General features: G+C 47.0%; 4 protein-coding genes across 7 annotated transcripts in view; 2 read left to right on the top strand and 2 right to left on the bottom strand.

Moving 5' to 3' along the window:
- The first annotated feature begins 52 nt into the window (after positions 1 to 52).
- LOC118513811 (apoptosis-inducing factor 1, mitochondrial) lies at positions 53 to 2,949 on the top strand. The gene is made up of 4 exons (XM_036060039.1): positions 53 to 279; positions 370 to 413; positions 950 to 2,225; positions 2,296 to 2,949. The coding sequence occupies exons 1-4, from the start codon at positions 192 to 194 to the stop codon at positions 2,796 to 2,798; spliced, it is 1,911 nt and encodes a 636-aa protein (XP_035915932.1). The 5' UTR covers positions 53 to 191; the 3' UTR covers positions 2,799 to 2,949.
- LOC118513830 (transcription initiation factor TFIID subunit 13) lies at positions 2,918 to 3,698 on the bottom strand. The gene is made up of 2 exons (XM_036060073.1): positions 3,453 to 3,698; positions 2,918 to 3,380 (listed from the first exon to the last, which is right to left on the bottom strand). The coding sequence occupies exons 1-2, from the start codon at positions 3,492 to 3,494 to the stop codon at positions 3,021 to 3,023; spliced, it is 402 nt and encodes a 133-aa protein (XP_035915966.1). The 5' UTR covers positions 3,495 to 3,698; the 3' UTR covers positions 2,918 to 3,020.
- Positions 3,534 to 6,240, bottom strand: LOC118513808 (protein nessun dorma). 2 transcript variants are annotated; one of them, XM_036060017.1, is made up of 2 exons: positions 3,986 to 6,240; positions 3,534 to 3,746 (listed from the first exon to the last, which is right to left on the bottom strand). In XM_036060017.1, exon 1 carries the CDS (start codon positions 6,135 to 6,137, stop codon positions 4,017 to 4,019), a length of 2,121 nt encoding a protein of 706 aa, XP_035915910.1. In that variant the 5' UTR covers positions 6,138 to 6,240; the 3' UTR covers positions 3,534 to 3,746; positions 3,986 to 4,016. The 2 variants fall into 2 exon arrangements, with proteins under 2 accessions (XP_035915910.1, XP_035915911.1); XM_036060018.1 differs by having other exon boundaries at positions 4,365 to 6,222.
- A 326-nt stretch (positions 6,241 to 6,566) lies between these two features.
- Positions 6,567 to 15,284, top strand: part of LOC118513817 (protein kinase C and casein kinase II substrate protein 3) — a 33,086-nt gene continuing 24,368 nt past the window's right edge. For 2 of the 3 annotated variants that reach the window (XM_036060050.1, XM_036060048.1), the window contains exons 1-2: positions 6,587 to 6,793; positions 8,485 to 8,865. The gene's annotated coding sequence lies outside the window, so the exon portion shown is untranslated. Of the gene's footprint in view, positions 6,794 to 8,484; positions 8,866 to 15,284 lie in introns of all 3 variants that reach the window. The other variant, XM_036060049.1, reaches the window with a different exon arrangement.

Raw genomic sequence — 15,284 nt, 5'->3', positions numbered from 1 at the left:
CAACTATTTTAAGAATTCACGTACGCAGCCGAATACTGTCAGCTGTCAAATTCCGCTGCGAACGCATCCTTGTCAAACGCGCGTGAGCAAAACAAATCCAATGTGCGAACCAAAGTAACCACTGGGGGGGAATCCAGTCTGCGAAGCCGTGCACAAAATACAAAATTTCCTGCTGCAAATCCGTTTTCGCGATGCTTTCGGTGTCCCGCATTGCGGTCGGGAACGTGCGCTGCGTACATCCGTCGTTTGTACGCGCGAGAAAGCACGTTCTCGCTGGAGGTGAGTAAACACCGGGCAGCCGGGAATGCTGATGTAACAACCACCGATTGGGGTGCAAGTATAATTGATTTATCGATTTTTTCCCTGCAGGCTTCACCCAAACGTGTGGCAGTCGGCGATGGATTTCCATCAAGGTAAACCATGTTCTGTTTGCGAAAGAATCGGCACCGGGTCGTCGCCGGAGGCAAACGGCAAGCGAACGGAAAGCGGCGGCGGCATCGAATGATTCGTGCGGTTGTGATGATGAGGAGGAAAGGAAAGGTCCAAATTCTAGTGCGATTGTTACGCCATGTGACGAAAGCCGCCGTTTACCCATGCTGGGCGAGTTGATACAGTTTCCGAACGATCCCAGTCCGTATCCGGCACCTCCAAGACGGCACGTGCCGATAAATCGATTTTTTCAGGTTTCAAATTTAAATTATTTCCATCGATTTACGTACACGGGGAGCGAGAGGCGCGTAAATAACACATCTTTCGTCTGATTTCATAGCCGAAACCGGTTGTAACGGTCCCGGATCCCGTTTTGATATCTTGCGAAAAGTGCGAAAGTGACGAAAATCACGATCACGACTGAAGAGGAGGTCCTATTTTGCGATTATGTTAATTTACTTCTAAATTCATCTGCGTGTAATGTGAAAATATTAACATATATGTTTTTTTACACTCCCAGACCACAGAACAAAAAGCGGCGGCCAGCACTGGAGGTCCATCCTGTCTGCCACCTCCACCACCACCGCCTCCGCAACCATCGTACACGGGTTACATACTCGGTGCCATCGCCCTTACAGCGGGTGGTCTGGGACTCGCCTACTACAAGGGTCTCTTCGACGGGACACCTCCAACCCCAATAGACGACACAAAGGAAGATGCGGCACGAAAAAAGCGCACGTATCCGGCATCTCCAAAGGATCTTCCCAAACACGTTCCATACCTGCTGATCGGTGGTGGAACAGCCAGTATTGCAGCTTTCCGATCGATCCGCGGGCACGATCCGAAAGCTAAGGTGATGATGATCACCAACGAGCTCGAAATGCCCTATATGCGTCCACCACTCTCGAAGGAATTGTGGTTTAATCCGGCCGAAACGGAACCACTCAAGTTCCGGCAGTGGAACGGTAGCGAACGCAGTATCTTCTACGAATCGAACGATTATTACATCGATCCAAGCAGGCTAAGCGAAGCACCGAATGGAGGCGTGGCTGTGGCCCGTGGCTACGAGGTGCAGCGGTTGGATGTTGTCAACAGGAAAGCCATCCTTACCGATGGTACGGAAATAACGTACGACAAGTGTCTGATTGCGACCGGTGCAAGGCCTAAAAATTTGCCCATCTTCGAGTCTGCCCCACGGGACGTTCGGGAACGTGTAACCCTGTTCAAGAGTGTGCAAGATTTCGAGCAGCTTTCGGCCAGGCTAGAAGATGGCAGCCGGGTGGCAATTATTGGTGGAGGATTCCTTGGAAGTGAGCTGGCCTGCGCCCTTTCCAAGTCGGAACAAACGCGCAAGAAGAAGGTGGAAGTGTTTCAGCTGTTCCACGAAGCTGGAAACATGGCGAAAGTCCTTCCCGAGTATCTCAGCAGCTGGACGACGGAACGGTTGCGCGATGAGGGTGTAAAGGTGTGGCCAAAGACGCAGGTTAAGGCGGTCGAAATGCAAGGCACAAAACTGAAGCTTACCCTCGTGGACGATAGCGTGCTGCTGGTGGACCGGGTGATAGTGGCGGTCGGTTCGGAACCGAACACGGATCTTGCCAAGACTTCCGGGCTTGAGGTGGACAGTAAGAATGGAGGCTTTTTGGTTGATGCTGAGCTGAGGGCCCGGTCGAATGTGTTTGTGGCTGGAGATGCGGCTTGCTTCTACGACACAAAGTTCGGCAGGAGGAGAGTGGAACATCACGATCATGCGATCGTGTCGGGGCGATTAGCTGGCGAGAACATGGTTGGATTGAGTAAGTGATATAGTGAAAATATTTACTAGCAATGTGTTTTATAATGTTCCTTTTGTTATCCTATTAACAGATAAGCCTTACACACATCAGAGCATGTTCTGGTCGGATCTTGGTCCTCGGATCAGTTACGAAGCGATCGGTCTGATCGATTCCGCCCTGCCGACAGTAGCCGTGTTTGCTAAACGAACAGCAGAAGAATTGTCCCGGGCGGTTCCGACTGTTGCGGCTGCCGCCGCCGGTGGCAATGATTCGGAGAAGCTGCAGGCAGCAAACGCCAACGTAGGAAGCGTTGTCGAAGCGAAAAACGTGTCCGTTGCTGCAGGAGAACAAGCCAAGCCAATGGAAAAGCCAGTGAAGGCGCCGGCGGAGGAGGATAGCTTCGATAAGGGTGTAATATTTTATCTACGCGATAAGAAAGTGGTCGGACTGGTGCTATGGAACGTGTTTAATCGTATGGGAACGGCGCGAAAGATTCTCGACCAGCACACCGAGTACGACGATCTAAACGAGGTTGCGAAACTATTTAATCTTCACGAACGGCCCGCAGAAGAGGAGGACGTGGAGGCCGAATAGAGGCCAGTTCACTAAAAGCACACATTAGGAGCGTTACGTTCGGCGGGGGCGTCGGCCGAAACAGTAGCGAATAAGCATTTGCGGTAATATCGGTATTGGTTAAGCTAAAAGAATACAAATTCCCGTGCTCACAGAAGAACAAAGTTAAGGACATGCCATCTGTGTTTGTTTTATTTTGTCGTTGTTAATACAGTCTTCATACTGGAGTGCCTACAATTACAGCTACTTAATTTTTGCTTCCGCACCGACATACTTCACCTCGTCGAAGGCCTTTCGTGCCCGTTTCAGCTCTTCGTTCATCGTTAGCAGATCCTTCACGCGAGCATATTTACGAGAGTTTTTGCGTACCAGAAACACAATGTCCTCTACCTGTACGCGTCCAGTGCGTCCTATTTCCATCGCTCGGTGCGTCATCTCGGTGATGAATTCGACCACCAAATCTTCCAGCAGATCGACGCTTTCCGTGTACGGGTTCTGATCGTCCCCGAAACCGTACATCATGCAGCGCAACTCCTTGCTAAACAGACGCTTGCGGCCGGATGAGGTTTCGATCTGTACCTCACCAAGCTCGTCATCCTCGAACTAAGGGAAATGGAGAAGCAATCGTCAGCCCCGCTAGTACGTTCGGTTTTCTATCCACAACAGGCATCTTACCTCTGCTTGGTCGAACCCTTCTTCCGGTGGATTAGCGGCCATGCTCGAAACTCTTTACACACAATCTGGACGCAGGAATGGTTAGTTGTTGTGCAGTATAAAATATCGTTTTATTTATAACTTGATAAAAAGTAAAAACAAAGCCTTTACAATGATGCGATTGCGTCTGTAGATGTTTGACAGCTCTCTCTGTGTGCTTGTTTTGACAGCTTCAAGATGATGTGGTTGCGTACGTGAATCGATTCAATTGCAATCCGGCTGCGTAACTGATCAATCTTCCATCGGCTGAATGTCCTGTGGGGAAGAAAGGCAAATTTTAATCAAAATCGGTATTTTGTTAAAATCGGTATTGGTGTTCTATCATACATTAACAACATAAAAATAACATAAATGGAAACATATTAAGCAAAACCAACCGTTAACACACGAACAACAAATCTCAACTACACTGGCCAAGAACAGAGCTTACTGGACGTTTACAAGGACAGGCACGTGGGAAGTTTCCCGAGGGAAATCCAATTTCTTCAACTAACCATATCAACTTGGGGGCCTGCAGTTCAGCCATCAATCGATTTCAATAACTGTATCATCAATCTCTATAATTTGATCATCGCGATCATCCAGCCCGGGCTCACTTTCGCACGACTCTTCTGGCTTATGCACTTCCCGCAACGAATGTTTAACTTCTTCCTTTGTACTGTTTTCTTCACCAAACCCACTTAGCTCTTCTTCTTCTTCTGCTTCTGACCGACTCATAGAACCCGACACACCCGTATCGCTGGCGGTGCGATAATCCTCCTCCTCCTCCTTCTCACTTGTGTCCGCCGACCAATCCGTAATCTCCGCCGACGGCCGTATGTGCTTGGTTGAGGAAAGTTTAGAAGCTTCAAGGTGATTAACAGAAAAACTTACATTCGTAACGTCACAGATCGAGGAATTCTCGAAACCATCCTCCACATCGTGCTGGGTCTCGTCCTCATCGACGAAGCAGGAACTGTTGAACCGCTCGCTGAAGCCTTTACGGATAACGAAGTTGCCCTTCGCGTTCTCACCAAACTCACAGCTTCCCTCGAACGTAAATTCTTCCCGCTCGATCATGTTGAAGTCTTCGAACACCTGCGATCGACTGCCATCGGCGAGGACCGTACCCGATCCTTGCGGATTGTTTTCGGCGTCCTCGTTAAAATCTTCCAACAGCACTCCATACTGTGTGCAGTGCTTAATGCTGGCAGAACGGAACAAAATTTCGCACTGATCGAGCGTTTCCAGCCCCGTCATGCAGTGGCTAATGGTGGTGTGTAGCAGGTTAATCGTGCAATCGTGATTGCTGTAGATGCCGGTAGAAAACTCTTTGATCACACACCGATCGAACGTGATCGTACAGTTGCCAAAGATCACGATGCCCTGCTTGGTGCTCGAGCTCGGATCGCCCGTAAAGCAACAGTTGCGGAATATGATGTTTCCCTGCTTGATGACCACACCGGTGCGCACGTTCGCACAGTCGAGCCGGATGTTTTCCAGCGTAAAATCACCATCGATCGTCAGCAGCACGCTGTCATCGTTTTTGGAAACGATCGCCGGATTCATCCTAGTAGCCAGGTCGTATTCCTCCACAAACGACACACTGCTTACGCCCCGGAACGATCCTCCACTGTTGAGGTACTCGAGAAACTTAATGTCCTGTCGTGTGCCGGGCGGCAGATAGATCGCACTATCCGGACTGCAATGATCGAGGGCGTGCTGCAGAGAGTCACACATCTTCACCGAAATCTTCGCATCCATCAGCTCTTTTGCGCTCTGGAGATAGGTGAGCTGCTCATCCATGGGCACAGCCCGTGTGACAATGTACGCCATCGGAGCCACCGCTCCCTTGCTCTTTCCAACTCCGCCACCGAACCGCACCTTCTCAAAGACGCCACGCATAACCGGATTCTCCAGGATGGTGATTTCATTTTTGATCGTGTTTAAGCGTAAATTAAGCTGCAGAAGCTCACTCGATCGGTTGTCCTTCAGAATTGACGTCTCGTTATCTTCTTCTTCAGTTTCCAGTTCCTGCTCCTCCTCACTCAACTCCTGCTCAATAAAGTCTCGCTTTCGCTGGATGTAGCGGGCTTCAGCGAGCAGCGCCAACGCATGCGATGAAAGCTGCCGTGACATCGTCTTGTTCTTCAGATCGTGACAAAACCGAATCCGTGACTCCAGATGCTTATCGATCCAGCTATGATGCTCATCCTCAGCATCGTTATCCCACGGCATCCACAAGTGCTGGTAGAAAAACCGCAACTTATCAATACAATCAGCCGTAATGTTCACGTTCAGCGCGGGGTTGTTCTGTTCGCGCAGCGGCCACAGCTCCTCCAAATCCACCGTAATCTGTTCCTCTGGCAAATGCACATCATCGTCCTGGATCGCTTCGATGATAAAGATTGCTTTCAGCTCGTCGAACAACACCTGATCGACCGTCCCGAGCACAACGAGCGGATACTTTACAGCCAACTGCTCACAGACCGGGCGCGATGCCTTCCAGAGCGCCTGCCAGCCCGTCGGTTCGACGGCTACCTCCACGAAATTGATCCACTCGGAACGGATTGCGGATGCGGGAATGTTGGTGCCACCGCCGTTAAGGACGTTGGTCGTTTCCAGCAGACGGGTTAGGAAATTTTTCTTGAATTCGTACACTTCCATCTTTGCTGTGATGCGTTCGAGGTGGGCGTGAAATTCGTTACCGGATTCAAACAACCGGACAAATCTTTGATGCTGTCATATTGAGCGGTGAACTAGCGATTATAAACGTGTCACATATAGGAATCAATATCATCGGATAATCCGTGTCCGTTTGAAATGCTTAGAAAAGATATTTTCCTAATTTTGATTAGAGTTATCATAATAACCTGCAGGTTGATCACAAAGTGAAATATATTTAAAAAAATATTTTGAATATGCTTTAGAAAAAGAATTAATAAAGAATATGCACCGTTGCTTAAAACAAAACCGATACATCGGCCGAACTGCAGCGGTTGCACACACGTCAAAGTTCGAACTATGGGCGAATATTGTAACTACCCGAAACTATGGGCACGCGACATGGTCAAATTCCAGCACTGCAAGCTGTCTGTCAAAGGAGGATTTTTTTCACTTTTTTGAAGAATTCCGGAGAGGCAAGATTGCCGTCGTCGCCGTCGTCGTCGTCGGTTCGTTGCTGATTTATCAAGCCATCGAAGTGCGTTCCGAAATATCTGCATCATCAGAAAGTTAGCTTGTTTCCGATCAAAGTGACCGGTGGTTGTGTTCTTTAAGTGTGTTTTCACCATCGCCCTTGCCATCGGCAGGCCCTACGGAAGGTAGAAAAGCCCCTTATTTTCGCAACAACACCGTGCGTGTGTGACTAATTGTTATTCTTTCTGCTACCGCGAACAGCAAAGCGCACCTAAAAGGGCCGTGTGTACTTCAGTCTATCTCATCCGTTCTGAAATTGCAAGGCTCGCAAAAGCCAGCAACAACACGCTGGTTCGGAAAAGTGTACCGTGATTATCGTGAAACTGGGAAGGGTTTTTAGGCAATTTAGTGAAACGATTAGGTTGCAGTGAGAACGGTTGGCAACAACAGTACCACCGAAACGCACAAGCACATTTTCCATTCACCTGTGAACTCAATTTCGCGCTGTGTTGGCTGTTGTATTCCTACCCCTACGGGTGGAACGTCGTCATCCAATTGTCGTGTCTCGTTCGAACGCCGGGGAAGCAGAGTGTGTTTGGTGGAAGGTTATTTTTTGCGCAAATTAAATTATCACCTCTAATGCACCTCGCACGGGAAGGAGGCCGTGTGCTGTGGTGCTGCTGCGGGTGTGCTCCGTCGCTCAGGATTGTACACGGGTTTGTACCAAACACGATACCTTACGACCCGTACGCAACGGTGCGAAGTAGCCGATTACATAAAAAATGCTGAGGAAAATCACCACTTTTGTGGCTCTGTTTAGTTAAAAATTGTGTATGCATATCTGGTTCTAAGCGAGCGAGCGAACGAGCGCTGGTGTTCCCCCCGAACGGCAGTTAAAATATTCGCAAAAACGGTCCATTTATTCGCGGTTATGATTCTTTCTTCTCGGAAAGCCGACGAAGAACATTGGAAGGAAAGGAAAAAACGCAAAAAGCCGCCAGCAGTAAACTCGTGTATGCGCCACAGCCGTATGTGCGTGCGAGCGTGTGTGTTTGTGTGTGCTGTGTGAAAAGAAGCGAAGGAATGTTATTCGCCCGAAAAGCAAGAAAAATGTTAGCGAGGAAAACGAGAACTTCCCAAAATAAGGGAATAGAAAACATGCGAACACACTGCCCCGTACGAGGGAAGAAAAATTAGCTTGCGGTAGAGTATGGCGATGCGTGAAAGGTTCGTGTGTGTGAGTTGTTGCTCCATCTCTTTCTCACTTTCTCGCGTGCATTTCACTCACACGCCTTTGGACGCGTATACGATTCCCCGGGTTTCGGTGTCATCCTGTCACGCAACAAGCGCCCCCGTGCGGAGATTCCCGGCGTGACACATGTGACAGAGCGAGCGAACGAGCGAGTGCGAGCAGGACGGGCTCACACCCAGGGAGTGAGATGAGATTCCAGTAGTCTCATCGCTCTCGATGTATGCTTTGCGTGAGATGCGAGTCGTATGCAGCTGACCGCTACACGACGACGACGCACACACACACATCCGCGAAAGTGGGCAACCACCTTCGACCCCTTGTGATCGAAATGTTCTTTTCCTTGTTCTTCAAGATGGAAAGAAGGATGTGTTTACCTTTCTGGTCCGCGTACAGTTCACCGAGATAGAGGAGGTCAAGGAGTTTTTTTCTTTTTCGCGAAGAGGTTCGATTGTTATCTTAAATTGGGTGTAGCTCTCGCGTCCATGGAGATGCGATAATGCTCCGAACGGGATTGTCGTTTTGGATTTGCTTCGACCAAAAAGTGCTCAAGTTTCAGTAGAAACTGTTGCAATTAGTTTGTTTACAATTGGGTTTTCCACCATGTTTTTCGAATTTAATTTCCAGCAAGCGTGAAAAATTGTCATCCGAGTTGTGCTACGAAGCTCGTTTGGTCGTTACCAACACGTGAGAGTCGGGAGAGCAAGATAAACAAAGTGTTTAAAGCAAGGAAAAATTTGTTTTTATCGACCGTTAAAGTTTGTGCTGTAAGTAAGAGTGTGACAAAATTACGTTGTTTTGTTAAAAGTGCATTCAGCTCGCAGTTAGTTTTGGTAAAAATATTAAATTTTACAAAGTGTCGTGAAGAGAGTGTCCCATGTGGAAGTAAAAATTGGTATCTTGGATTAAACATCACCCAAACGTATTCGCCCACAAGCATCGCAGCCTACTGTGCGACGAGCCTTCAGATCGAGGAAGGAATCCCGACAACTACGAACTCCGCTGAAGGTAAGTGCAGCTCTGCGTTTTGAAGCGCATGTCAAGCCCCCTTTTGAGAATGTCCTTGATTGGTTTGGAGATACGCGCGAGCACAACCCTTCGCTAGTAACACTGTAGCGTTCAAATGCCCTTTTGTTGGGGTTGCCTTCAATAGCACGTCTTGTGGTCCTCGTGCGAGAGAAAAAAGGAAAAGAAATTTTTAAGGGCGCGCAAATTATTGTAACCTTGAACTTGCGAAGGAAGACGTAGTTATTGTATTACGTTTGGGAGCTTTTCGATGCTTTGGACACTGTCCGTTTCGAAAATCTTGTTTAACTAGCAACAGTGGGATATGGTTTGATAAAAATAGAATTTTGTACCGAAGTCGGTGCATTTGCGGCTGACCTTAGCGCTTTGAAGCGAACTGTTGAAAGATTTAAATCTCTTTCTCTCTCTCTTCAGCACGGCATCTTACCCATGACCTCCCTGAACAAAATTGGAACGAACGAATTCTTGTTGCCTCCCACACGGATGTATGGTGTTTTTCATCTGTGGTCTATCTTAAACATATTTTTTCTACTTGTGACTGTTGGATGAATGTTTATAACATTTGCATTCGTTTGTGGGGTCCAGAAAACCGGGTGTTCATGCTAAAATTTTTCTCCCAGGAATGGCAAGAATAATTTGACCTAGATACAATCGCGTTACGTAAATAGCTGTGCGTTTATGCTTTCTCCCAGTCAGGAACATAACAACAGCAGCAAGCGTGTGCGTGCGTCTTGCGGTAGACAAACAAATACATAGACGCACAATAAACATAAAGCAGTGGACTACTGTGGTCGTTGCTGTCATGGAGATACAAATCACATTCTTTGGCAGAAGTCTATTCACACGATGCCTTAATAATATCGATTGGGAGTTTTTTTTAATAAAAATTAGTATAATGTGAGGTTTCTTGAAGACGCACCAAAGTCAAACATTGGGTTTGAGGTACTGGAGAACTGTCCTAGACTAATGTCTGCCCCAACCCAGTTTAAGCAGAGGAAAGCTACTCAGAAGAAGCACCTTCTGGACCAAATTCTAGACACTAAAGATGGTGCATCTAAGCCTCAGCGATTCTACCCAATGCTTTAATGGTACCTCTCACTTTCTCGGGCTTGTGAAGATCCTTTTTACCACCTGCAAAATGTCGCCATATACTTTGTAATCTGACTGTAAGCTAACTGCTGTATTAAACTGGTTGAGGTATAGGACAAACACCTGATGGACAAGGGATCTCCGTGTCTCAGAAGATCGTAGCATAATCTGCTACTAAAATGATATGCTGATTTTGAATAAATGATATAATTGTGCAAGAATTTGGGACAACATATAGACAATTTTAAATCTCAGTTTTCGGCAAAATTCCGTCATCATTTGCTAAGATCCCTTATCAATAGTCCCCGAATAGGCTCAATCAGATGTCCCGCACAGGGTTTTAGAGCAGCATATGAAGCCAGAGACTAGCTTAGTGTATGATGTGAGTGTCTGCACAATTTCAACTCCCATGTCAACTGTTTTGATAAGTGTCTGACTGATAAGATAAGAAAAATCAAAGTTGTTGCCTGGGTCAGCTAGGCTGTGGTTTTGCTGTTGTGCGCTATGACGGTAGATGATGGTTTGATGGGGTGTACAAATTGTGTCCAAAAAGTCGTCCAAGTGAGTAAGCGTGTGCACAACAATCACAGAACGATGAAGCATAATTGACAAACGTCTCGACCTCCCTCTGCTCACCTTTGTCGACGGGGGTGGTTACGTGGGGTGTGTAGAGACTCGATAAGAAGTAGTGGCAGTTAAGCTTCGTGCTGGTTGTGTGTGTATATGTGATTTGCGCAAAAAGATGATCTTTCCACCACCACCACTACCACTACCGAACGTCATTAATCATCAACTCTTCCAGCTGGAGAGGAAGTCATCGCGGCATCGAGGCATCGCGCGGCGCAAACGACAGAAGAACCTACATTTGGCTTGCACATGGGTTTTCGACGTTTGTGCCAATTATACCTTTTTTTGCGATTCAAAGCTTAAATGGGTTTCCGGTGTCGATTTGGTTGGTGGTGGTGAGTGTGTGGATGCGAGATAGTACCAACAATGCCTCACCCTTACATATTAGGGGTTCACATATGTGGTCGTTCCTGGAGGGTGAATTAAATCCAAGCGTAAATAATAGAACAAGAGCATTATAAATATAACTATGGGCTATAGAAAAACCGAATAAAATGACTAAGACTGGCTTAATATACCAAAAACAATTTTTTGCTCAAATATTTCGACTCACATTGTGTGAAAGTAAGCAGCGCAACAGCCAGCTTTCCGTTGCGAAGGCGATTCTATCCTCCCCAACTTTCCTGTGGCTTCGAAAAGATTGATCGATCTTCAAGACATACGTGGCAAAAGCAAAACAAAACAAACCTGATCGTCCAAACATACAAACATCAGAGGCCGAGAGGCTGTCTGTGAGCCTAAACAATAACAATCTCACCCCGGCTCGGGGAGGGGGAGGCGCTTCGGAGAATGAATTAAGTGGCCCGCGCATGGAGTCAACGTCCAGTCGCCTCAAACTGCGATTCAACATTTCGGCAGACTCATTAGCGGATACCAATTCCCTCGCAGGCCAAGCGAAGAAGAGAAGCTTTTCTCTTGCCAGATATCGTTTGGTGGTGGTGATGCGCATTTCCTATCCTCTTGTCGCTGGAAACTGAACAGATGGAACGAATCGATTGGCTCGTGTAATGGTCGTGGAATGCTGTGGCTAGTTTACCGTGGACCCAAGATCGGCTCGTTAGAAGTGGATCCTATGCTTAGCATCTTTCTGTTAAAGAGCTCTTCTAAGCGCTTAACGATCGCGAGGTTCGATAGCGGATCGAAGCAGCAGCTAACGGGAAACTCGGTGCTTTTGGAAGGAATTCCTACGGCTCGTGGTTGGCATGGGATGGGGGAGAGATGGGAGATGGGTGGGAGAGATGGGAGGTTTTTTTATGTTTTGAAAAATTTGAAGCTGCTAGCATGTTGGGCATCTGTGTGTGGGACAACATTAGCGCATTTGTTGCATCGTTTGTTGTGATTCTTGGTGCGATAAAGGCAACGTATTGGGCCTGAGTCGTCGCAACAAGTTAATTAAATTATGTACTCACTCATGCACCTCTCTCTCCGGTAAAATATTCGCTAGAGAATTCACTTATCACATGTTCTCCTACAAAGATACTTCCGACCCAGGATTGATAAGCCCTTCTAGCGGCGCAAAGTGCTGAGTGTGATCTTCTCCTAGGTACGAAGATCAGATAAACGTGACGTGGGGCAGGTGTTAAGATCGTGCACCTACTTCTTCTCACCCCAGCAGAAAACAGTACGGCACGACCAAGTTGCGGAGTAAAAAGCAAAACATCCTCCTCTCCACACAACCAGCGCGAGATGATTTATGGTAATTTAGCGTTTAAAGCTTCCAACAACCCCGTTCCGTTACTTGGCCGAGCTCCGACGTCGGTAAGTTTCCAGAGTTGTTTTTTTTTTACCCTAGTCAGGAGAGAAACTGGGCAGATGATAACGCCGACGTAGCGTTACTGACCGGTTAGTTGTCTTCTATTTAGCGATCGTTGCGTAATCGTGTTCGTTCTGCCATCTCTCGCCAGCATCTCTCCGTGATCATCATCATCATCACCTGAACGCTAGATTTGGCATGTACGCGGGAGTCTGGTGTGTGTGTGTGTGTCTCCCCGGAGGGGCTTATCCCACGAAATGAGACGTGAAAGCCGTTGGCACCGATTACCGTTCGATCGACGAAAAGAAGAACGAATGACCATCGTCGTTAATGTACGGGTGTATTCATTCATTCTTTCGTCCAATCCCACCGGTAGCGAGTGTCTTTTCGGCGGGATCGGGAAGAACAGGAGAATCCAATCGATGGTGGAGGACAGTTGGGACAACCGATCGTGGCATCGCAGAAGCAGAACGGCGAAGGTGAAGGTTAATGTCCAGCATGGAATGTCCCGACCAAGATGAAGCAAAATATGCTTGTGTGTATGTGTGCGTATGTTTTGTTCTCTACTCCCCTCCAAAAAAGCAAGGGTTGAATTTGATCGTCTGGTGAGCCTCCTTCTCACCGGGAAGTTTTGGAGTGTTGGAGTCCCAATTCATCCACGTTGTTGCAGTTTGAAGCGGGAACTGGTTATCACGAAGTTGCGTTGGAAACTCCACGTCGAAAGTCAATCACGGCCACAACAAAACGTGTCCAGTGTGGGATTCTTATCGGCGTGGAATGCGTTTCGTCACGGAAGGATTTTTGGAGTGTATGTGTTTCGCAAGGCAGAATTGAGTTGTAACAGGTGACTGAAGAGTTGTATAAGCACATACCTGTCTCAGGCTTCTGTGATAGCCTCTGATATCTTATCATTTGAACACACAAATGTATGTTAATATATTTGTGTGCGTGTGTCGTGGTTGAAGAATATTTCCATTGGAATCTGTATCCGCAATGCGTCGACCGCTCAATTGAGGTTCCAGTTGGCTTATGCAGGCCTGTTGTAGTTGTATTTCAGTAGAATGTACATTTCTGAACTCAGATACAAGGACGCCATGGCAAACATCCTATCCACTAAACCGCTTTTCTGTTTCTACTTACTGCTGTTGGTCATGCTCCAATTTGCCTTCCTTCACCACGATCGGCTTCCAATCAACGAACCATTGCGACATCATAATTGCTGCGGATTGTCAAATCCAATTAGACGCGGAACTGTCATACGAGCCGGCCGCAGGTACATCGCCGAAACAGAAAACTGCATATGCACTGCCCCCAACATGTGTAGCCAACAACCGACACTAATACGATTGGGCCGAACAAACGTATTAGTGTGTGTTTTTGGAAGGGCTTGTTCGGTCCACTGCTGTCCGACTCATGTCAGGTCTAGCTTTTTCCACACCCTCAAGCCCTAAGGGATATGGAGGATATGCCAACTGGGTTCTTAAGCTTTATCGATCCCGGAATCGAGCCACGAATCGGATTACAGTGTTCAACATTAGAGGCTCTATTACAGTGCAAGAACAGCATTAAGGTTTATCGAGCACGGAAATTTGATGATAGTTGAAGATTTCTTTTCCCAGGGAAGATTGCATCAAGCACAGGTTCTCAGGAAGTCATCGAAGTACTTTAAATCGTGATGTTTATCGGTTGATAATTGTTGATATGCAAAGTTGCGTTAGAGGTTAGTTCAAGCATGATTCTCATAGTTGGGAAATTGGTCCACGTACTGACAATAGGTCCAAAACCATTCTTGCACATTGCGGCAACCGTAGCGAGAACCTTGTGTGCGATTTCGAGGGGCTTGGCAACTAGTTTCTGTGTAGAAGAATGTTGCCAAAGTTACTCTAGCACAATCGGATTTAGCAGCATGGAACAGTGTTAGAATTCCTCAGATCAAAGAGCGCGTGCTACTTGTTGTTTGGGAGCCGGGTGAAGAAATCGTCCGTTCGCAAGCGTGCACAGAAATATCTGGCTTGGAAGTGATTTGTATGGAACAGGAAAAAGGCACACAACTGGAGCATTAAAATCGAGCTCCTAAGTGTATGTGTACTTACCAGCTCCAGTGCTCCATGTAGCCGGACTCTGACTCTGTTCCCATGAGGGGGTGTTCCATGCAACGTGTTTCATTGCTCTCAAACTCGTGTACTCTCGAGTGTGGAAGGGATGAATACTTGAATCAAAGTTTAAGCATTTGTCTAAATACTCAAGAGGCTTAAAAGGCAGCAGCAGCAAGAGTCGAACGGCGCGTATTGTACACCGCTCGAGCGTTGATTAATTCTTTTTCTCAACAATGCTGACGTCGTCGTGCCACAGAGCAAGGGATCTCACAAATATAGAGCAGCTAAAGTAATGGCCCGGGTAGTACGCTCCTTTACGTCTCGTACTTGTCCGAGTGTTTGCCAAAAACGGCAGATAAGCACTAATTAAATGTTTACTTCAATTTTTATTCGTGGCAGCAAGAATTTGCGTCATTTTGGGCGTGATCATTTTTGTGTTTACTTACAGCTTGATCGTATAGTACAGCGATTGTACTATAAAATTTCTGACTTCATTTTCAAACATCAAACACTAAATATAAGGTCCAAATGTGTAATGGAGCAACGTCCCTGCTGCTTTCAACGTATCTTCTTATCACGATAAATACTGGCTTTATCAAGGGTTGCGTGCCCTAAATCGTGCGTCTTATCGATTTGATTGAGAGCGACTGCATGGTCGGCATACCGCACTGAAGTAGCTCCGATGCAATCAGCTCGTCAAGTTCGACTTGATGTTCCTTAGTCAAATATTGAATTTGTGGAAAAGTTAATAAAAATAAATACCCAGTAAGCTCCCGAAGCTTCGCCAATAACTCTGGATCTATGTCATATAACCTGAGGCAGCCACCTTTAATTCA

This window comes from Anopheles stephensi, chromosome 3, assembly GCF_013141755.1.
Source record: "Anopheles stephensi strain Indian chromosome 3, UCI_ANSTEP_V1.0, whole genome shotgun sequence".
NCBI lineage: Eukaryota > Metazoa > Arthropoda > Insecta > Diptera > Culicidae > Anopheles > Anopheles stephensi.
This window is presented reverse-complemented; position numbering and strand designations above follow the sequence as displayed.

What these genes read in the sequence shown, in the direction of transcription:
- LOC118513811 (XM_036060039.1), top strand. Translation starts at nt 192, where the DNA reads ATGCTTTCGGTGTCCCGCATTGCGGTCGGGAACGTGCGCTGCGTACAT. An exon ending in AAAGCACGTTCTCGCTGGAG is followed by an intron (nt 280 to 369) that starts GTGAGTAAACAC and finishes TTTTCCCTGCAG; the next exon opens with GCTTCACCCAAACGTGTGGC. An exon ending in CGAGAACATGGTTGGATTGA is followed by an intron (nt 2,226 to 2,295) that starts GTAAGTGATATA and finishes TCCTATTAACAG; the next exon opens with ATAAGCCTTACACACATCAG.
- LOC118513808 (XM_036060017.1), bottom strand. Translation starts at nt 6,137, where the DNA reads ATGGAAGTGTACGAATTCAAGAAAAATTTCCTAACCCGTCTGCTGGAA.
- LOC118513830 (XM_036060073.1), bottom strand. Translation starts at nt 3,494, where the DNA reads ATGGCCGCTAATCCACCGGAAGAAGGGTTCGACCAAGCAGAG. An exon ending in AAGGGTTCGACCAAGCAGAG is followed by an intron (nt 3,381 to 3,452) that starts GTAAGATGCCTG and finishes CATTTCCCTTAG; the next exon opens with TTCGAGGATGACGAGCTTGG.